The sequence below is a fragment of the Xiphophorus couchianus genome, chromosome 8 (genome assembly GCF_001444195.1).
Source record: "Xiphophorus couchianus chromosome 8, X_couchianus-1.0, whole genome shotgun sequence".
NCBI classification, from domain to species: domain Eukaryota; kingdom Metazoa; phylum Chordata; class Actinopteri; order Cyprinodontiformes; family Poeciliidae; genus Xiphophorus; species Xiphophorus couchianus.
This window is the reverse complement of record NC_040235.1, coordinates 11,782,152-11,804,362: the sequence shown is the minus strand read 5'-3', so window position 1 is coordinate 11,804,362 and position 22,211 is coordinate 11,782,152. Positions and strand designations below refer to the sequence as shown.

General features: G+C 38.8%; 1 protein-coding gene across 2 annotated transcripts; it reads right to left on the bottom strand.

Annotated features, from left to right (window-relative positions):
- Positions 1 to 899: 899 nt before the first annotated feature.
- Positions 900 to 21,871, bottom strand: LOC114149059 (chondroitin sulfate proteoglycan 4-like). Of its 2 annotated transcripts, none has more exons than XM_028024615.1 (22): positions 21,670 to 21,871; positions 19,108 to 19,271; positions 17,473 to 18,582; positions 16,973 to 17,383; positions 16,767 to 16,888; positions 16,399 to 16,507; positions 14,747 to 16,078; positions 14,228 to 14,320; positions 13,206 to 13,703; positions 12,973 to 13,107; positions 12,205 to 12,390; positions 11,911 to 12,093; positions 11,475 to 11,651; positions 10,293 to 10,491; positions 10,066 to 10,197; positions 9,123 to 9,298; positions 8,163 to 8,358; positions 7,909 to 8,080; positions 7,360 to 7,759; positions 6,049 to 6,201; positions 5,379 to 5,960; positions 900 to 4,936 (listed from the first exon to the last, which is right to left on the bottom strand). In XM_028024615.1, the coding sequence occupies exons 1-22, from the start codon at positions 21,728 to 21,730 to the stop codon at positions 3,833 to 3,835; spliced, it is 7,695 nt and encodes a 2,564-aa protein (XP_027880416.1). In that variant the 5' UTR covers positions 21,731 to 21,871; the 3' UTR covers positions 900 to 3,832. The 2 variants fall into 2 exon arrangements, with proteins under 2 accessions (XP_027880416.1, XP_027880417.1); XM_028024616.1 differs by having other exon boundaries at positions 7,360 to 7,756.
- Positions 21,872 to 22,211: the final 340 nt, after the last annotated feature.

The following is a 22,211-nucleotide window of genomic DNA, read 5'->3' as shown; positions in this document are numbered from 1 at the left end:
TGGCAAATACTCTTTCACAAATCTGGATATGGGTCAGTTGTCTTTTGCAGAACCAACAGTCTGTATAAATTAATTTCACAGTCTAAGCTGCAGGAACCAGGTCTGATGTCACTGTGATTCCAGATATAGAGTACAATGATAATAATAATGATGAACTTAAACACAATACATTTGATGAATAAAACATTTTTCAAAAACACAAGTAGCAAATGCCTTACATGAGAAGATTAAAGACCAACACATTTCAGAAAAAGGCAAAAATGTTTTGATTAAAAAATAAATGCCAGAGAATACAAAAATGAATTAAATACAAGATAACACAACACATTTAAACAGTAATAAGAATGTATATCAGACAATTAAACACAAATAAAACTAAAATTAGTAACATAAGAAACAACCAGCCTGAGAATGCTAATCTGATCCCCATAGGCAGAGTGTTTCACAGAATAAACCCAAAAAGCTCCTTCACACCTAAGTCAAGGTTCTGGTACGACCAACAGAACTTTGCTTATTGGCAGAGCAGAAATATGGGGAACCAATATGTTCCACATATTCACCTTAGTACGTAATTATTCTGGCTGCTGCACTTTGTGTGATGTGCAATTTGCGTAACTTTTGCAGGATCAGACAAGTTGCAAAATTGAAATGTACTAGAGATGCAGCATGATTCGGAAATCTGAAACTCTTTAAAGTGGCCTTGCTGAGTCTCTGGAGCTACATGAAAAATGTTTGAGCAACATAACTGAAGTGCCTTGAAGGTGAAGTAACAGTAGAAAAATACAAGGTTTTTACAAGAATGGAGTTCAGGCGTGTACTAGTGAGTCACATACATCTGAGTCAAAAAAAGATTACCCAAGTTTTGTACATGTTTAGCTGCCGGGAGTTACGTACTATCCATTTGCATTTGATATCTGGGATGGAGTAATAATGTGTGTTCAGTTTAAAATATTCCATTTGGGTTAAAGGAAATGTACAGTTGGCTTGTAAACTGAGTGACATTTACAAAGAAAACAGGAGAGGTCCGAGGAAGGAGCCATGAGGCACAATAGGTTACTTCATTGAGGATGTCTGACAATGGACAAAAGATCTGATCTGAAAATATTTAAATTGTGTGGATTTTTTTCTGTTGCAAAAATGTTAGCTACCAGAGGAAGGCCACAATCTGAGATTTTTAAGTTCATTTTTTTTTTCTTTAGTAAACATTAGTAATAAGTAATCAGTAATATACAGTCTTTGACTCAACTAACAAGCCACTATTTTATTTATAAATTGCAAAAATAATGAGTGTTCAATAGGCATAGTTACCTCAGAACTATATCTCAAACTTTTACTTTGTATTTTCTTGAAGGTTTTTTTTTTTTTTTTTTTACCACTTTTCACATCTGTTTATTAAAAAAAATCAACCTGCTGCTTGTGGGGGTTTTAGCTGATGCCTACTTCCAATTTTCTCAGAAAAACACACAAATATTGATATTATAGATTTAAAAATAATTTTTATAGGAACATCTATTACTGTATATGCAGAATAAAAAACAATATGCATATCATTGCATAGTTGTTGATATATATATATATATATTTGTCTTAAAATTTTGTTATATATCATAATAACATAAAATTGTGGTATTTCTGCTGAAGGTTCTTCTAGAATCTCATACGGGTCCAGACTTAGTTTGACGTCATGATCAGACACGTTTCCTATCACTACTACGGTTTTTAATAGCTATTCTCGTCGGTTTTACAGTTAAACGCTGCAGTTTTGCTAAACATGGTTCTTGCAGGTGAGGCTTCACATTAGTTTTCCTGGGACTGAACAACAGAACAATCCTCACTTTTTTATTTAACTGTGTCCTTCAAATATTTGAATAAAACTGAAACATGACTTTGACAAGATTTCAGTGAGTAAATTACTCTGTCTTTTTTTAATGTTTTTCGGAGTATAATTTTGGACCTGCGTCTTATCATCAATGTCAAATTTTAGCAGCTGATTTACATGTATGCCTTAAAGCGCAATGCTATTTTTTCCTCAGTATTGCAAGTTATAGTATTTAGTCCACCTTTTTTTCCTTAGAAGTCGTCCTAATTTATATTTAAAAAATAACTCTAAATGCACAATAATATACATTCCCTTCATTTTAAAAATGTCAGAGGCCACTTCACCCATCTAGATATTGAGTAAATAATAAATTGCATATATTGGGAGTCATCAGTTAAAATGCATGTCTTGGAAGAGAGTTCTATAATTAGTTTTTTCCAGTGTAGGCAGTAACATCCCTGATACCTGACACCACAATCACAAAGTTAAGATCAGTTTACCTTAGCTGCAGGGCCTTTATTATTTAGAACTGCCTCCTTTCCTTCTTTACTCACTCTCCATTTTACACCTTTTGTTTCTCACTTATATTAATACTTTTATTTTAATACCTATTTTATACTTTAAGTTTTAAAAGTAGTGTGAAAAGAGAAAATTGCAAAATATTTTATTTACTTTTAGAAATCAAAATGCATTAAATCTGCAAGCTTTGTATCTTAAAGGGAAACCTAAGAGAGAGTTTATGTATTTAAAAATCTGCAACGTTACCGTCAATAGACAGGTAGATGGTTTACCTCAATAGAAAACTGAGAGTTTTTTTTTTTTTAGAAACGTTGAATTTCTAGTTCATTATCTTACACAAACAGTCATTTTTAAGAAACATATTTTATTAAAAACAATTTTACATTTGAACGGTAAAGAGTAAAACAACACAGGTTAATAAAGCACACAATGGAGAGGTTCAAAATGACAAAAGTGTAGCATTTTAAGAAGTAACAGCCTATATCATTCATGTACATTTCACAGGTGATTGTTTATAAAACAATAGCTGCTGCATCGGCTCATTGCCTTAAATGGTTACAAACCTTGACCAATGAAATATGAGAGTTCAAAAAGCAAAACAATGCTAATGCAGGTATTGCCTTGCACAAGCATTTATGCCCCTACATACTTGTATTTATTTTTGAATGCATCTTATCTTTTTTTCAAGAATTTCAAAACAAACCAGTACAATACAATAAACTATTGTCTTTTCAGTCTTTATATTTGTGCCTAATGTAATATCTGCCAACAGTATTGATAATTTTATCATGTCGAACAGCTTGTGGAGCATAACGTGTATTTGTATTCCAAAAGGACGGCAAGATTAAAAATACATTAAACAATACAATGAAACATGTCCAATAACCATGTGTTGGTGTATAACATAAAATCCCAATAAAACACATTGAAAGTTGTAAGTATAGCAAAAAAAAGTCATGGGGCATGAATTCTTTTGCAATGCTTTGTTTGTTGCATACGTAGAACTTATAATACTTGAAGGGGCACATGTAGTAAAATACAATCTAACAGCTGACATATGAAAGTTAGAGGAAGCAACATCAAATTTATGGAAAGAGACTCTGTAATAACTTATTACCTCACTGAGACATACAGTATGTTAGCCATTTAATGTGTTTGTTTTTAATGTTTAACTTAGCTGTCTGGGAACAAATTAAAAGGTATAATAACAACCTTCCTCATTAAATATTTGTTTAACTGTAACCCAGGGAACTCTTGCCCTTAAGACAACAAAAGTCACTTTACATTGACATTTTCTATCATCAGAGCAAAGTTTAGCAAAACAATTCAAGTGAAACTAAACCACTTAGCTGGAAAATGCATATTTTGGTCTTTTCTAAAATATATACATATATAAGTTAGATCAGCCTGAAATGCCACATATGACCCATAGAAAGCAAACATATCTATTAATACACCTTTATAAGGCACAGTTTATGTATGAAGAACTTGCCTTCAAACCCAATACTGGCTGTCTTTAAGAGTTGGAGACTGGGATCTCCAAGAGGTTTTAAATACTGCAGGAGAAACTTGGGGCATATCACCAGAATCTCTTTCGCTGTTGTTACGACCTCTGATGTTTCCATCCCTGCCTGCTAAGTTGGATTCAAACGGCCCCCAGAAGGTCATTCCTGGAGCCAGACTCCTCCTTGGGCTCATGGGGATCCTGGGGGAGGTGGGGCAGCTTGCGGAGCCGAGTTGGGTGACCAGCACATTGGGCATGGCCATGCTTCTCTCCGGTTGGCCCAGGTATGGGCTGTCCTCGGTGGGCAGCTGCACCGCAGCCAGTTCATGCATCAATCTCTGCCTCGCTTGTTTCTCTTTGCGATGCCGGAAAACCAGAATCAGAACCACCAGGATTATGATGAGAAGCAAACAAGTCAGCAGTGGAAGAATAATGAGGAGGGGATCAGAGGCGGGACGGGGGAGGATCTCGACTTGGACCAGGTCGGGGATCGGAGGGCTTATTGGAACTGGCATTTCTGGTACCGGAGGAGTGTGAGGTTGTGGGGCATGAGTGTGGCCTTCTTCCACTGCTACCTCTGGGACGCTCCCCAATCGTTCTCCATGACTGCGCGTTCGGTTCCCCCAGCGGCTGTGGGGTTTCACCTTCCGCTGAGTCTTGTTGTGGTTTTTATTTGACAAAATGTGAGGGTGCGAACTCTCGGCAGTTGTACTGTGTGTCACAGAGTCTCTGTGTCCAGCTCCCAGAGTCGTTCTGTTGTGTGCTCCCAACTGGGGGGTCGTGCGTTCGTGACTCGCATCGTGCGCTTTGTGGACACCTCTTGTGCCGTGACGCATCTGGTGGTGGGGGAAGATGGTGAAGTGAAGCTCACCCTTTGCTGGCTGGACGTTCCCGGCCTTCAGCAGGAAGGTGAAGGAATCGTTGAGGGGTGTGGCTGGAGTGTGGCCTCGCGCTTTTGTGAGCGAGGATTCATTACTGTGAATCTGGCTGTTGCCGTCACTGAGAGTCTCTTCTATGGCAACTCGGCCCTGAACGACATCCCTGAATGTAAATGACTTCAGTGCCTCTAACGCGTGGTTTGGGTCGTAGGTAATCTGCATATGTGGAAACAAAACAATTGAATTAAGAGCTTTAATTAATTTTGCAATAATTTCCATACTAACCTCCATCCCTGTGGAAATATTTTTCTAAACATGAACTACAAAAACATGAGTAGCTGGAGAAGCTGTCCTCTGTGTCACATCATGTCGTGTATTCTCAATCAAAACTTTCACAATGCTGTAAAAGGATTGTAAAATGCTTTTACAGCATTTTACAACTTGGGAAAAAATATACTCTTGTTAAAATCATGTTTTCCAGGATTTATCAATTTATGTTTTTTTATTAGGGTGTCAATCATTGCAGAGGATATAGAAGATTTTGCATTAATAGATGGAGAACATCTTTCAGATAAGCTTTTGACCTGAATGAATATTCATGAAATAAAAAGTGCTCTTAGCCGCTGATAGACCACAAGATCATATCAAATGGATTTACCTTGACTAATTTTCCATGTTTCGGTGGAGAAAGAACCTCAAAGACCGGATCGACCCGGCTGATTCTGGCCAATTCGGAGGCATCAATCATGGCTTTGCCCAGTTTCACTGCGATACCACTTGGTACTCTGACTGGCTCTCTCAGGTAGACCAGAGGACGCACCGTAACGTTCACCGTCTGCCCTGTCACTCTCCCATAGTCAACACCAGCAGACCAGGCTGACACTGACACCTGGAAGCTGTCCTCTGATTCGCTGAGATCAGTCATGTGATAGACAACCCGCCCAAACTGGAGGTCCTCATGCCGGAAGGTGGTGACCTCCTGGTCGTTGATGGCGATCCGTCCATGGCGTGGGTGCTTGGTGACTGTGTAGGAGATATTGGCCTGTCTCTGACCATTGGTTTGAGCCGCCAGCTGGTTGGTTGTCAGCACCACCGCCGTGCGACCTTGAACCAACGACAGGCCGGTGTTGTTAACCATGGATACAGCCGGTTTAACCACCTCCATACTAAACAGCTTGTAGAGCGGACGGTGATGGCCGTCGGTGACATTGAAGTAGAAAACTCCAGTTGAAACCTCACCCTATAGAAGAAATCAATGATAATAAATGAAAACCAAAATTGAAATTAAAAACTGTTCCGCAGTTTTAATTGAGATTAGTCTGTTTCACCTGCTGTGTAAAATGTAGTCGACCGTGGTTGACGTCATACTGGGTGAAAGAGGTCACTATCTCAGGTCTTTCTCCCAAAGTCAGGTAGCCATTGTTGGGCTTACTGATCACAAGGTAGTGCAGCTCTTCTGGTGGCGTGTCATGATCCTCAACCTTAAAAAAAATAAGAAAGAGTCGTCAGAAAAGACTCAGAAAAAATGTTTTGCAAAAGAGAAATTCACCAAGTGTAAAATCAAAGCACAACAACCTTTTTAACAAGTAGTATGAACACATTGTTGAGTGGAATTGGTTCATTTTGCTCAGGAGATGGCATTCAAAATATGACAGAGAACTTAGCTATTTGTTTAAACACCCTATCTGTAGGGTGTTTAAACAAAAATCAAAATTGGAGAGGCATGAAGGCTTCTAAATTACCAATCGGGGTATATTCAGAAAGTTATAAATTAATTTTTCCACATCTTTTGTGTGCACTGTCTGGACAAGAACCAAATTATTCTCACTTCCTGTACTACTTGTCCTTTTTTTTGCATGAGCCGAACAAACGGGAGGTTCTATAAAACCAGGTCCAGACAAGACTTTAAGAAAAACAGATGACTACATCCATCCAGAATGTTGTTTCTAATTAAATGAGTCATGTAGATGTTTTTAGTGCACTGATGCAAAGCCTCTATTTTTAATTAAAAACTACATTCTCCATCAGTCTTTCTTTCTAATTGCATGAACTAAAGATTTCTTGCAGTAACCTGCGTTTTTCTCTCTTTATTCATGCAAAGGACTCTAACAATGGCTCACTCCTGGACTTTGCAAAATGTATGTAGAAATGTATTCAAAATAAAAACAGATTTTTCAAGACAGAAGCAGCTTATTATAAGAATAACGGGTTCATTTATTTTTGATTTCATGCAGGCCAGTGGAAAAATAAAAGACCAGATGTTGCCCAAGGGTCCTAAAATGTCCAGGTATGTTAGATTTCATCAAATTCATAACAAATCTTTATAACAGGATGTTCCTTCAACAATTTATGCATCTACGTCAATTAATTTTCCAGAAACTACAAATATGTCCCCAAACTTGCAAGCCGCAAAAAGTGCTGGTCTTGGAAAATCCTGTGCCCTTAGCTCCACCTCTAGCTGTAATTTAGAAAAATATATTTGAGAGCTGATTTTTCTTTGTCTGAAATAATATATCATAGAAGAAGTAATAGATTTTTAATTAGTGATTCCTTAGCAAATACCACAGGTTGCACCTTTTTTCCCCTCCGGGTCCAACAGCTGGAAAATTAAACTCGTAAAAATGAGAACACCGGCTCACCTGAAGGTTGTCAGGTCCAAGAATGACTCTCTCCCCAACCACAACCTTCATGCTTGGAGCTCTGCTCCTGATTAGCGGCGGATGGTCATTGACTGGCGTCACAGTGATGTTGAACATCTCTGTCACTGCCACATTGTCCACTGCAGGGTGGCGATGAGAGGCTGTGCCCAGTGCTGGAAAGGAGAATGACGAAGGAGAGTAGAGAGGAGAGAAAGACGTGGAAGAGGAAGAGGAATCGGAGGAAAAGGCAGACAGGGATAATGAAGAGGAGGAAGAGGGAAGATGCAAAGGAGCCACCCAGGCCCGAAAAGTGAAGCTGTCCTTCGTCGTCTCTGAGTCGTCGTGGAGATACATGATGCCAAACTTGTTTAGGGTGGCCTGAGAGAAATCTGACTGTCTGCTGTGAAAAAATATCAAAAACCCAAGGAAGACTTAATTAAAATTAAATAAAATGTTTCTCCAAATTTACTTCAACACTTGCAATTAGGCCACTTCGGGTGCGACTCGCTACATTTAAAGATAGAATCTACAACTTCTGCAGGGTCTCACCTGGTGAGATTGTGTCCCTGTATGGTCAGTGCTCCGTGTCTGGGCAGAGAAATCACTCGATACATGATGTGGTGGTCCTTTCTGTGCGACTCTGGAAGGTTTCCCAGCAGGTTAGAGGCATCGAGCTTAGAGCGGTCAATGGTCACTCTGCCTCCTTCAGCCACCACGGCACCTTGCAAACACAAACAAATGGAAAATTCCTCCTTTTTGAACTTTTCTCTGAGAATTGTGTCCAGCTGAAAGTGATTCAGTACCTGCATTGTTTAGTAGTTTAGTCCTATGATGAGGGTTGCCCAGGTGTTCGTTGGCTTGGTAGGAGATTAAAATGGTGAAGGTGTGCGGAGGAAGAAAAGCTGGAGGAGAGGAAACGGTGAAAGAAAAGGCGTCCGCAGCTGACCACCCAACCGACTCTGGCTGGTTCTGGTCGTACAGAATCAGTCCGTCATTCACCTGAGAGGGAGAGAGATGATCCGGTCAGGAGGGAAAGACTTCCATTTACGAATATTTGAATAAAATCTTCCCAAGGAAATAAAGTGATCTTATAAAATGTTACAATTGAATCATTTTTTGGGTTGAATAATATTTATCTCATAAAATAATTGTTTGCAATTTGTCAACAATATCAGGAAATATATTTTTAGTTGTCAATATTATATTAGTAAATATTAGGAAAACACAATTATGGAGATAATGTAGTTATCAGTTTGAAATTCCGTATGTTTTAGTCAAATATATTAAAATTAAATATATTAAGTAAAAAGAAAAGGTATAAATATGAGTTAATCCAAAGTAATTAACACATGGTTTTACATATTTTAAATCTTAATGCCTGCTAGAATGACTCAAGTGAATTCATTTATAAAATGTTACTACATTACCTAACACACGTGCACATGCAAAATGTTCATGTTCATGCTAACAGGAAAAAGCATAAATTCAGATGTCTGATTAAATATATTTGGCATCAAAATGCCAAATATATTTGGACTACTGCTATATATGTTCAAAAGAATGTCACATGACTACAATGAATTCCAAGAAATGGTATTTTAGAATGAAATATTTTGACCACATGGGTCAATGACTGTTCTTTTTGTTTTGTTGATACATTTTAGAAAAAAAAAATTATGTATTTATGTAACTTTTTTCTATTCGCAGACTGTTTCAATCTTTTGAAGTGCTTAAACAAAAGAAAAAAAGTCAGGCATTCCTACCATGCTTTGTGTAAATGTAGAAATGTTTCTGAAAGAGTTGTCAGGCATTCGTAGGACCAGACGTCCAAATTTAGGAGGTGCAGTCACTGCAAAAACCACAGACTGGTTCCTTCCAATGTCACTGATGTTGTTAGTAACAACCTGAAGCTCCTGTTCTGAGATTGGTGTCACAGAGCCTTCAAGAGGAACAAAAGAGGAGAGAAAAAAATGTTTGACTGGCTACTAAGTATTTTAGTAGCCATGCTATATATTTTACGTGAGCTATGGTCTTCAGTTTCTGCAAGTGACGGTTGTGTTCTGAATAAAAAAGCAACAACGGGCTCTTAACATGTGACTTAATTCTAGAAAAGCACCAGGCGCACATCAGTTAAAAAGAAAATAAAGTATATTCTTTCATCTTAATCATTCAGTTTAAATTTTTCAAACACCTAATCATTTAAAAAATATGCACACCAGAAGGGCCCTGGGGACAATCAGGATTATGAATAAAACCAAAGCATATTTTTGCATTAACTTTATACTTCCTTTGTTTTTTTCACATTACAACATACACAATGTTTATTCTTCCAAAAAATATATGTTAAAATCCCCTTATCATCACAAATATGGCAAACATAACATGTTGCCCCACTCTTGAGAATATTGCAATAACTAATTTAGTCACATTACCAAGATAAACAAGAGTGCAAATAAAACCACTTTTGCTTAAATTTAAAAGATGCACTGCTACATTCACTTTAATATATTCCAAAAGTAGCATTGCCGCCTAGAGTCAGTTTTGTATATTACAGTGGAAGGTAGCAGCCTTACTATGCACAATTTTCCAGTTACCTTAGTGATAATAATTTTATGTGTTTGTGAGACATTTCAGCCACTTTATACTCAATTCATACTAGTTGTTGAGAAGAAATGCCACTTGTGAGGACTGACGAGTGAGGTATACCTGGGTACACCTCCATAGGGTGGTTCTTCTCTAAGGTAAGAACGAGAGCATAGGCTGTTGTGCTGAAGATCTGCCGAGGAGCAAAGTTAACTCCATCATTCACCTGAAAGTGAAAGCCCCCTGATAATGCACCTGCAGGGGGGATAAGACAGTTTAAACAAACCAATCTTTACACCAGAGCCCCATTTGGACACTGACAGTACAAATAGCTATAAATATGTGTTTACCACTGTGCACAAACACCAGCATTCTGCTCTGGATGTGATTTTGGGTAAAGTTCAGGATGTGTCTGGAGGGGGCGCTCTTCAGAGCCAAGTGACCGTTGCTCGGTGGGGTGACGACAAACTCCAGGCCCTCAGGTGGAGTATCCGCATCATCTGCACTGAGTTCATTTGTGCTTATTTCTGTTACAGAACCCACCCAAACCTGCAGCATCACAAAGGCAAAACAGAAAGAATATTACATTGTCTTTCTTAATAAACTAACACAAGAATATTTTTTTACATTCTATGACAAATCCAACTATTTGACGCCTGCATTACCTGTTATTTGAAAAACAAGAACTACTTTTATTCTTAAATACTCCCACATGGTATTCATTTACACAGCATGTGACCTCTGGTTAAGCAAGAGTAAGCTATTATTGTAGGCATAAGTATGAAAAACATTGCTTGACATAAGTTTGACTCCTTGCATTATTTATGTTTAGACTCTTATTTAAAGCAAGAAAATACATTATTCTTGAGGTGCTTTGTTGTGCTGATGACATTGGATAACAAAGACAGTAAAACAAGCATTGTGAAAGTCTCAGATCTTTGATGTGGTAGCTTTTTTGACTTTTGCAATGTGGTCGAGAGAAATAAAGAAGAAATGCAAGCCATTTGTAAGCACTGTGGGAATATGACAAGCTAATTGCTACCCACTGAAAATAATGAGTTTAGCATCTGGTTCAGTGCATCCCTTTGGCTTGAACATCATTGGTTGAAAACTTAAAGCAAACTTGAACAGAGTAGTTTTACGCTGAATAGTGATAAGTATAAAAACTGCATCATATGGACTTGTCAAACATGGATTAAATTATTCTACATTGATTTTTTTATTTTATTTAAATAGTTTGTGTTTTGTGAACCATTTGGAAAAACCAACACAAGAGATATAGAGCTATACTGCTACACCCTTTGGAAATACTTAAAATCAATCAAGCTTTCTCTGTGCTGAATTCCATCCAAACAACTTTAGGGGGCTTGTCCAGGATGCAACAGACAGTGCAACATTTTAGCTTGTTTTAGCTTCATGGAGCACACATAACGTTTCTTCAACAATTCAAAAATACCCTCCTAGACATCAATGACTCAAACAGATCAAACCACTGACTTTTGAACATAAACAAATTTTGGAGAATTTCCTACCTTTAGGCCATGGTTGGTGGTCACAACAGGGGTCTCGTCATTGACAGGTGTGACTGTGATATAAACAGTGCATGGCAAGCTGTGCTTTTTCATCTCAGTTTGATTGGCTACAATTGTGAAGTTGTCCTTCAGTGTTTCACTGCCATCATGGACATAGGAGATGTACTCCATCTCCACCTAGACACAGATATTTAAATTCCAACATGGCCCAGTTCAGGTAGTAAATTTGGAAATCAGTTTTTTTTCTATGTTAAATGAAAGAAAGGATTCAAACTGAAATGAAATCTATGTAATAATTCACTTAGATACAAAAACTAACAGCGACTGTTAGGCTATTTATGTATTGTAATAAAAGGGTATGCTGTAGTTATTTTTATCTCTGAAAACAAAGAATAAAGTTAACAGTATGGATCTTTATAAATGTGTTTAATCGTACCTCTGTGTGAGTGAAAGCATTGATAGGCATCCCTGGGATACGGCTGTGCTCTAAGTGTCCAAACTTTGGTGGAGCAATAACCTGGTAAAGGAAATTCAACCCTGCAAAGTGATGACTGGCAACCTTGATTATGCTGGATGTGAGTGGCAGGGACGACCCTTCATCCAGGGTCAAGTTCAACACCTGAAGATTCAAGAAGGACAAAAAAATTCTGCAGTTAGTAGATTTGTAAACAGAGCTCCATTAATAGGTTTTAGACATTTATTCATCCCACTTTTCGAACAAGTTTGCTACCTGCAGTGGAAGCAGGATAGGTATGATATCAATCACCATCCTGATAGGTCCAACCTTTGTCACCCCATTGGTTGCTTCCAAGACAATAGAGTCGTTGATGCGTCCTACAGTCTGCTGCTGATACCTGATTGATCTCTGGTTGAGATCCTCTTGGGTAAAGGAAGTTACAGGCTGTTCCTTGAAACCCTGGGCAGAACCAAAGCATATATAAACACAGTTTCTAAGTAAATAATTGGGTGAAACTTGCCTGGGCTAACTTCATAATGAGATAAAAAAAAAAAATGCGTTACATTATCAAGATTTAAGGAGTAAATGTACTCACTCTTGAATCTTATTAGAAACCAAGACTGTTGATGTGTGCTTCAGATAACCACATGGTGGTGGTAAGCACCACCATCTGGTCACTTACCAAACAGCAATTGAGTACAATGAAAAAAGCAACTATACAATCTAATATGTGTTTTGTTATTATGCAAGCTAAAAAAGTTACATTTACACATGGTTGTCAGTCACATCAATGCAAGGTAAAGAAGTCAAATACAAAAGGAGGTTTCACAACTACATAGGTTTTTTTCTAATTCTCAGAGACGGACTTATTTATTTTTCCCCTCACTTCTTCTCTAAGTTCATTTTTCAGTGTGAAGTAAAACTTGTAAGTTTAGACAATCAATATGTCTAATAGTAAATAGTATGTTGTCATGATAGGACACAATTTGTTGCTAATTATATGGAACAATTTCTGCCCAACTGGACCAACAGTGAACACACCTTTTCAAGGTCCTGTTTTTCTCCATGAACATTTTCCAGATTGTTGCTGCCTGATACTCTATAAATGATGCCCACTGTAGGAGGTTCTTGGACAGTGAAGATTATATCTGAGGGTAAACTGTCCTCATGGACCACCTGGTGTAAAAACACACAAAAAGGGAATTGTTGTTGACAGAATAATAGTACTGACACATATACAGTACGTCATGGGTTGTGAATGATGAATCTCTCACCTCTACATCTTCTCTGCTAATGGAGGTGTTCTGTCCCTCGGCCACCACAACTGGACGGTTGGTTTTGATAGTTGGAGGTCTGTGATGACTCTCTAAGTATATCTTCACTGGCACTCCAATATCTAGATGCACCTCCCTCCTCCCTCTTTCAGTCCGCCTCTCAGTACTTCTTTCCCTTGCTCTTGCCGTCACATTGAAAACATCCAACAACTCGTGACCTCCGCTGTGGTGATATGCCAGACGCCCCGCCACCAGATCTTTCTGGGTGAACACTGAAATGGCATCAGTTCCTATGATCGCCTCCTTCTGCCCATCACTGAAGCAGAGAACGCCATGTTTAGGTGGAACGTAGACCTCGAAAGTCACTTCCTGAGGATCCCGAATGTCGAGGTTGCTGATGACGCTGAGGTTAACAGACGTCAGGGCTGCAATCCCACCCTGCTGGACCATGAGGCCTGTGTTGTTCTCCACCTGCAGGTATGGATCCTGTGCCATCACCTACCCCAATAGACACAAAAAAAATTGTTCAGAAATATACGATAATCACGTTATGACTGATTTAAGGATTAAAATATCAACATAAATCCAACTACATAAATCCAACTCAAATCAAAGGAGCCATTGTTAACAGGACACTTTTAAAGGCCTTCTGGAAAAATGATCAAAACCACTTTTGGAAATTATGAGAACATCTGGCTACTTTAAATGACACTCAAGACTAATTTGACTTAAAGAGATTGTTAAAGTTGCTGTTCTCTTTGAGTGCTGTTCTGTCTTTTATACCAAATCAGTTGTATCTAATTACGTGGCTGTGAACAAACAGTTAAAATCTTTGACATATAAGATTTCAACTTATATGTCACTTTGTAGGAAAGTTACATACACATATTTGTTTGTTTTATTCCTACACTTGGTAGGAAAAAAACAAACAAATTAGAGAACATAATGTATTGTTCACTGTTAATTATAAAACTATCTTTACAGTAAAAGAATAAGATGCAAAGCAAAATATATATATTCACCTCCAGCAGGGCTGAAACATAATGTTTTCCATCTGTTACGAAAAGCACAAAGCGGCCAAAACTGACCCCACTGTGGATAAACAACACCTTATTCTGAGGAAAGAAAGGGACACAATAATCAGTTAGAGTTAGGACAAAATGTATGGCATTGAATATGGCTTAGAAAGGATACAATATTTAAACAACTAACTTCAAACCAAATCAAAGAAGTGGTTAGAAGACACCACTGCTTTACACAAATAAAAGGCAGAGCAAAAAACAGCAAATGGCCAACTGTTTCCATTTTTTACCATTCTAATAAATTCTTATGATTTATTAGATTTTTTTAAACTTCTTAAAGCACTACTAGATTTACTATAAATATTGTTCTAAAATTTCCAACTTTCTGCTTGAGCAAACAAACCAGGAAGTGCAGACTTTTCCAAAAATGTTTAAGCTTCTCCCAGTAAGTGTATAAAAGCTTTTACATAATGATTCTGTTACCCCCTACATCAAATCTATTTAGAAATAGATGCTAACCTGCTCAAGGTCCCGTTGTGTGAACTCATACAGCCTGTGACTTGGATCACTGGCCAGCACAAGCTCCCCCATTGGAATCCCCCTCCGAGTGTAGACCAGCCAGCTGTCCTCAAAATCCGAGTCATCATCTCGGTACCGCAAGTCCTTCAGTGTCACCAACCTCTGTCCATCCCGGGCAACGTGAAAGACCTCATCAACAACCCTGACGGGTCTCTGATCATTGACAAGTTGCACAGAGATGTTAAAGGTGTGCTCCTCTGTGTTTCCTTCTTCCTTCTTGTTTGTGTTTTTGTGCGGTTTGTAAACAGCAATTTGAAACGTGAAGTAATCCTGCTTGGTCTCGCTGTCATCGTGAACGTACATGATTCGCTCCTCTGTGATGTCCTGATTGGTGAAAGTCAGTATGTTGTCGTTAATGGAAGTTGAGTTGGAGAGGTTGATCTTCCTTAACTGGCCATGCCTGGGGCTCACTGTTACGTTATAATGAACAAGTAACCGGTTACTTGTTGTGTGAGTGAACAAAATATCTTTCGTAATTACTTTACTTGCTCCTTCAAGGATTAAAAGGCCTTTATTAATGATGGTTACTGCACTTGACTCGGCTTTAATGTTGATTCTGAAGTCATAAGGTGTTGAAGCAGCATGAGCAGAGAACACCTGAAAGCTGAAGGAATCTCTTGTGTCATCATGCAGCCTGTTAAAAAGTTCATACTTAACCAAACCCTCTGTGATGTTCTCTTGGCTAAAGGTTGAGTTCTTTTGCATAACCATTTGGTTGAGGAACAATCGCCCTTTCTTTGGAACGGTCAGAACTCTGTAGAAAAGGTCACGCTCACTGGTTTTAACACCTTTAGAAATCACATGAAGGTCTTCAGGTGTGAGAACAGCACTCTCAAGGCCGGTCACTTCCATCTTGCTCCTTGTTACCTTCAATTGAATCCAGTGGATCTCTATAGGGAAAACAACCTCCTCTTTGGCAGCTGAATTGATTACTATCTTGCATTTGAATTGGTCTGTAATGTTGCTCTGAGTCTGAATTCCACGGTAGGTGCTAATATATCGAATCCTTTCTTTTTCCAGAATTCTCTGTGAGAAAAAGGTAGTGGATTTCCATTCACCACTTGAGTGTAATCTCTGGATCTCACCAAACTGTGGTAAGTCTGTTACATCATACCACACATCCACCGAACTAGCAGCCACATTGACCTGCACTGCAAGGTGTCTGGTGCTGATGATGGCCGATTCTCCCTGATTCACCTCCAGTCCAGTTTTATTCACTAGTTTGTACTCCAGAGTCACTGACATGATCCTTAAAACTACAGCGTTGCTGACCTGTAAATATGAAAGGAAACAAAATGTGAAAAATTAATGGAAAATATGTTTTTGCTTCCCCATTTTTTGACCCAGAGAAACTGAATCACTCCTGAATACATACATATCTACACAGTCTTTATAAATTCTTGCTCAGACGTTCTCTGCCACAAGAGAAGGATGCTATGCACCTCTAAGCTGCAGTATGCATTGTAAAAGGATAATTAGCCAAAGCACTGACAAAGAGGAAAACATCAGTTTAACCCTTCTGAAATGTTTTTTAAAAAAATAGTTTTACTTAGTTGGTTAGAATTTAGCAAAGTAGCCATATGTTTACTTACTCTATGCCCATCACTGGCTCTGAGGACCAGCCTGGAAGCAGAAACTCCTGTGTGCACAAAGCTGATCTTACCCTCCTCCAGATCACTTAGAGAGAACAGGTTGATGGGCCTGGAAGAGCAACATGGTCATGTTATTCACTCACTTATCTGCATTTCTGCCAAATGAGTGCTTGCAGGCTTTATTTAAAGATTTATTGGAAGTTACAACTACAACCCATATATAGATACTAAACCCCTAAGTGTCAATAGGAATTTGCTGTCCTTATGAACACATTTGATGACATGTAAACACTTTAGGGTGACAGTGAAGGGGTTAAACTGTCTAAAAAGGTTTGCAAGGTATTGTGAGAACATCCCATGAGACTAACCTGCCAGGGTAATCTAGGTTCTCGAGGTAACCAGCTTCAGAATTAAGGTTCCCCATTGAGTTAAAAACAAGATCCTCAGGACTGTTGTCAGGATCTGAGACTCTCAGCATATCTGTTGTCAACTGTCATGAAGAACACATTCATTTGATTGTCTTAACGTGGAATAATTCAAGGTGTTATATATCAAGGAATTCTGATGTGTCTACCTGTCGTTTGGACTTCTCCGGCAGAGTGAAAAGGTTTCCTTGTGGTAAGCTGAGAACAGGAGGATCATTAACTGGAGTGATGCTGATATTAAACCTGTGCACATGGTTGTCTTCCAGAAGTACAGGCAGCGGCTTCTTATTGTTAGAGAGGATTGAAAACATGAAGAAGTCATTCTGGTCCTCTGAGCCACTGTGAACGTACATAACCCGACCTTGCCACAGGTCGAGCATGCTAAAAGATTGGTCCTTCTCCTTTGCTCCTATTCCTATAATTCTCTCCTGTGTTTCCTCAGGCAACCCATCTGGATCTGGTTTGGGGTTCAAATGTAGCTGACCATGAACAGGAGGGTCAACAATGCGACACATCAGCTCTGATGGATGGATCCCCAGTTTGCGAAAATCAATATTCACCTGGCGGAATGTGCAAATGGAAACATGTAAATTTGTCAAGCAGCACAGAAAATATTCGTGAGATACTACCAGAACATAAAATGTCCTACCCTCATATGTTTGGGTTCAAGCAGTGCCTGGCCTCCTTCAGCTACCTCCAGGGTTCGAAGCACCAATAGGTTTGTGGTCCTCTTGTTGCTGATCATTTGTGTTGTGGTAACATCAAAGTCAGGGAGATCTGTTGGATTGGAAATGATCACTACCTTTGGAGCCTGACCTATATTGCACCCCACAGTAATGTCTTTGGTGACCATGGCATGAGGTAAGCCAGTTTTTAGGGTGTTCACTCTAATTTTTTGGAGGCAGCCTTTAAATGATCTTCCTCTTCCTTCTTCTCCCAAAGGAACAGAAGATAATCCAGCACGTCTTGCTTTTCCTACAGCAACATCATCCAGTCCTCCAAGGATGAGAGGTCCTTTGAGCTGGATGGCCTGAAGTTCCTGACTCAGGCTGGCCTTCACTAACTCCTTGCCTACCTTCAGTTGGATGCTATCAGGTTGCAGGAGCAGCTGGATGGGGTACCAGGTGTGCTTGCTGTAGACATGTGTCAGTGAATGCAGCTCAGTTTTACTACCCTTTCCATTTCCTATTGAGGCCACAAGGTGACCGTCTCTGATCTCAATAGAGACAAACCCTCCGTCACTCCCAGAGCTGTACAACACAAGTCCATTTTCATCTGTCCAGGAAGGGTGAAGTTCACACTCAAACGTCCCCTCTTGCAGGACCTCCCATTGTGGGAGAGAGATAAAGGCTTTAGAGCTGGAAAACCTCACAGGATCTTCTTCTGTTGCTAAAAATTGCGGACTACAACCCAGGGATACCTCGTGGATGCTTTTGTACCCAGAATACGGCTGAAGGCTGGCCAGTAGGTTGTGTTCATTGAAGACAACCTCATCCAAGCAACCCCTAAACCCAGTTGAGATGTTTAGAAGGTACGGATGGTTTAGTCCAGCTGTCCCACCAACAAAGAGCCCATCCTCAATGCTGAGCTCCAAATCTGGTCCTGGCATTCGGAGACTAGTGTGAGAACTTCGATCTACAATCATGTTGATGTTGTGGTGTGTATGGTTTAGATCCACTGTGTGCCAGGCCAGATCGTTAAGATGGATACCCCTTTCTGAACGTAGCAACCGCTCACCTGAGCCCAGGTTCAGTCGTACCTGAAGTGAGAGGTAGGAGATGAGAAGCAAACAGAGAGCGATGAAACATTGCTATCTTACTGTTCTGCCATAGTTTCATGCTCTAAAGTTGACCAAGGTTTTGAGACTTTATAAGGGCAGCAAATAAGCACAGTTATGGTTTTCTTCTCCAGCCTCATTCATGAAGGAACATGTTCTAAAACCAGAGCCAGAGGATTTATTTTTATCTCAGCGTCAACATTCTGACATTAAATTAAATGTTTTCTTGCTGACTCTTCTTTGTATAGTAAAACCCAGCATATCTATGCTGAAATGTTTTACCACAATATGCTAAGGTAGATTCCCTTTCTTTAAATGTGTGAATCTCTCCAGTTATATGTATCCCGGGAGACCTAGTTGCTCTTCACTTTAGATCAACTTTAGATGATGGTGAACTACAAACTGTTTCTTGTCTTCTCACAATATTCTTGGAGACTGAAACAAAGACAACAATTTCCAGCTGTGGCTGATCGCTTCTTCTATTTTACTCCATTTGTAAGGGCTTACCTGCAGGCGTCCGGAAATCAGCTCAAGAAGCAAAAAGTCTCTCTGTCCTGCTGCCAAAAGCAGTAGCCCAGACTGACTTGAGGTATGAAATCGTACGTGGATTAACGTCTGAATGGACTTTTCTATTGCTTGCAGGTGAATGTAACCATTGCCATAGAAGGAAACTGCAACAAGGAAGATGGAAATAGATGAGGAACTGGGCTGTGACAAGAGCAATAAAACTCTTTCTGTTCAGTTCTTACTCATATATTTTTGTCTTTTTTAGCCATAAGCTTTTGAAAAATGATTTTGATCTTATGGAAATGAAAATAGTTCACTGGAATGTAAATGTTTTGTTAAGTGTTGATTCAGGTGGTCCTAATGACCTAAAAGTTTAGACTTAACTATAAATGATGACTCACTCTTTCATTGATGCTAGTGGACTTGTTAGTCAATGTGGTGTCTATTCTGCACTTTGCAGCTTCGATCTGACTTCAGTTAATGATAGTTAATGCATTTAGAAACAGCTGCTAATGAAATGTTCTGATGCTAATTGAATTCTCTGTTGACCCAGATGACACAAATTGACCCTTTAGCCATCCAGAATACAACGGCAACATTAGATGGAATTTTTGTTTTTGTTTTGCAATTTACATTTTGTGGAACTTAAATAGCAATCTCACAGTTCCAAAATATAAATATAGATGTTTAATTGATCCCAACCTGTTATTTGATTAATTAATTGATTAAACCTGCAGTTTAATCGTGGTTTGGACATTACATAATACTCTTCTTTTGCACATTTGGCTTGCCCTCTTTTTAAGATATGCTAACATGCTTACAAGCTAATGTTCACTGAGTATGACTAACAACATCTTAGTGAAATGAGGTCAATTTTGAATCAAAATGAGTCAAACAGAAATTTATTGTGGTGCTTATTCAAAGGTTATAATCTTTTCCACTCATTGTAAAATTCTGCTGAACATTTTGTTGTAATTGGCACCTTAAAACATCATCTGGGGTATGTTTTTCTTTTTGTAATACACATGACACATTTTTTTTTTTTTTGCCAGTTGTTTGTTGATTCTTGCGTTGTGTGTGAATTGTGAGACAGTTATTTTTTGTTTTTGGGCATATGCACCGACTGATGGCACCCTTTGAATTTCGTTGTCCTTGTGACAATGACAATAAAGATTTAACTTATCTTATCTTATCTACATGGTGATATTTTAATAGGAAATCCATATTTTTAAAAAACATCTATTTGATTCAGTTGTGCCATGCTCTATTTTTAGATGGTGGACTGAGCATCGCTCTGTGACACATTCAAAGATGTTGTTTTATGATAATTGGACTTGAAGTTAGTTTGCAACTTTATCTTTGATTTGTCTGCTGTGTTCCTTCATTTTTGTGCTGCTGCTTTGATTTTCTTTTTAATAAATCTCTAAGATCTTCACAGAAGATGAGCGGGTTTTTGCCTTCCATTAAATGTGTGAACATTTTAAAAAAGCAAAGCTATCTTTGCTTTCAATGATTTGACCTGTAAAAATGGCAGTAATGGAACACTCAAGTCAAAACGATAATCAATTTGTGAAAACATCCCACAGCGTACAGTGAATGGAGGTCAGAGAGACATGCTGGTGTTTAGCAGAGACAACAATAACCCTTGAATGCTCTAAAAATAAACACCAATGTAATCTATGAAAGAAAGTTCTTATTTCATTTTTGGTTTTGTATTGGAAAAAGTAAACTTTTCTGTACAGGAAACTCCCAATCATTGAAGGCAATATTCAGTTTTTAAGTATGGTTTCCAAAACACTTTATTTACCCAAATAAATCTTAAAAACTGAGAAATAATCCTTTCTAATTTATTGTTGGAAAATGAGTTGGATCTGCAATTACTGAAATTTGTTAGCAAAGCACTTATTATGGGTAATAAGACTGGTCCCAGTGAGAAGCACCCTGTCAGCAGGCTGGCCCAGCATGTAGCTCTGCATAAAGCCTATAAACCCACTGTCAGTATAACCCATAACCCATGTGCGACCTAATCTGCCTCTATGATACAGCGCACTCTGGATTATTAGTAATCTTCCTACAGAAGCAGACACCTTGAATGAGGATGTGTGTCTTTCAAGGTGTGGGGCGGTGAGCAACTATTTGAGGCAAAATTCAAGGCCACATGTAATGTTCTTATTTAAAAGCAAATCAAATTAATTTATGCTCTGTGCTGCATCCTCCTAATAAACTGTTTTGTGTTTGTGTTTACGCTTGTAAATTATAGGTTTGTCAAAGGGAGTATTTTATAAGTTAAGTCAAACATGTTACTGTCAAAACAAGTAAATCCTCACGTCTTGTCAAATATAATCCAGTTTACGGGATTACCAGTTCACAATAACAGACTAGATTAAACAACAAAACACTAACAGATACAGTGTAAACATTAATTATTTTTGAGAAAATATTTATGGTTTCTTCAATTATATAGTTATGTGATGAATTTAGTAAGTAGCAACCTAGTTTCTTCTACATTTCTGCTACCAGTTGCATATTTTGTAGGAGTAAATAATCTCTGCAGCATCTTACCTGCATAAACGTGTCCTATGGAAATCAGAAGCATTAGCAGATCAGCCAAAAAACTTCCCATCGTTGGTCAGGTTATTATTATCAAATCAGATGAGAGCAACATCTGGCTGCCTGGCTGCACGCTCCATTAACTGCACAGCGCTGGCTCTGCATAGCATTCCTCTTAATGGTAACTTCCACACAGCCTGTACTCACTTTGGACAGTCTGGATTACAGCATTTCAAAGCATATACCTGTGTCTGAGCTGTTTGCAGAACAGCCAAAAGAGAAGCTCCACCCTCAGACCCTCCCATCAAATCCAGGAGGCCTCTCAGTCTGGGCGCAGTACCTAACAGGAACACAAGGGAGAGGTGTTGCAGCATAAAGAGTGAGAGCTGGAGAGTAGGGCTTATCTATGGGGGAGGAGGATCAAGCAGTGCTTTCTAGAAAGAATGGCAGATTGTGTGGAGCTTCCGGTTTTAGGAAGACTGAAACTCGATACCTGCTGATGTTTCACTGCTAAAGACACAGATGAGACTCTGTAATTATTCTAACTTTTCTTA

What these genes read in the sequence shown, in the direction of transcription:
- LOC114149059 (XM_028024615.1), bottom strand. Translation starts at nt 21,730, where the DNA reads ATGGGAAGTTTTTTGGCTGATCTGCTAATGCTTCTGATTTCCATAGGA. An exon ending in CATAGGACACGTTTATGCAG is followed by an intron (nt 19,272 to 21,669) that starts GTAAGATGCTGC and finishes TCCTTGTTGCAG; the next exon opens with TTTCCTTCTATGGCAATGGT. An exon ending in TTGGACCTGACAACCTTCAG is followed by an intron (nt 6,202 to 7,359) that starts GTGAGCCGGTGT and finishes ATTTTTTTTAAG; the next exon opens with GTTGAGGATCATGACACGCC.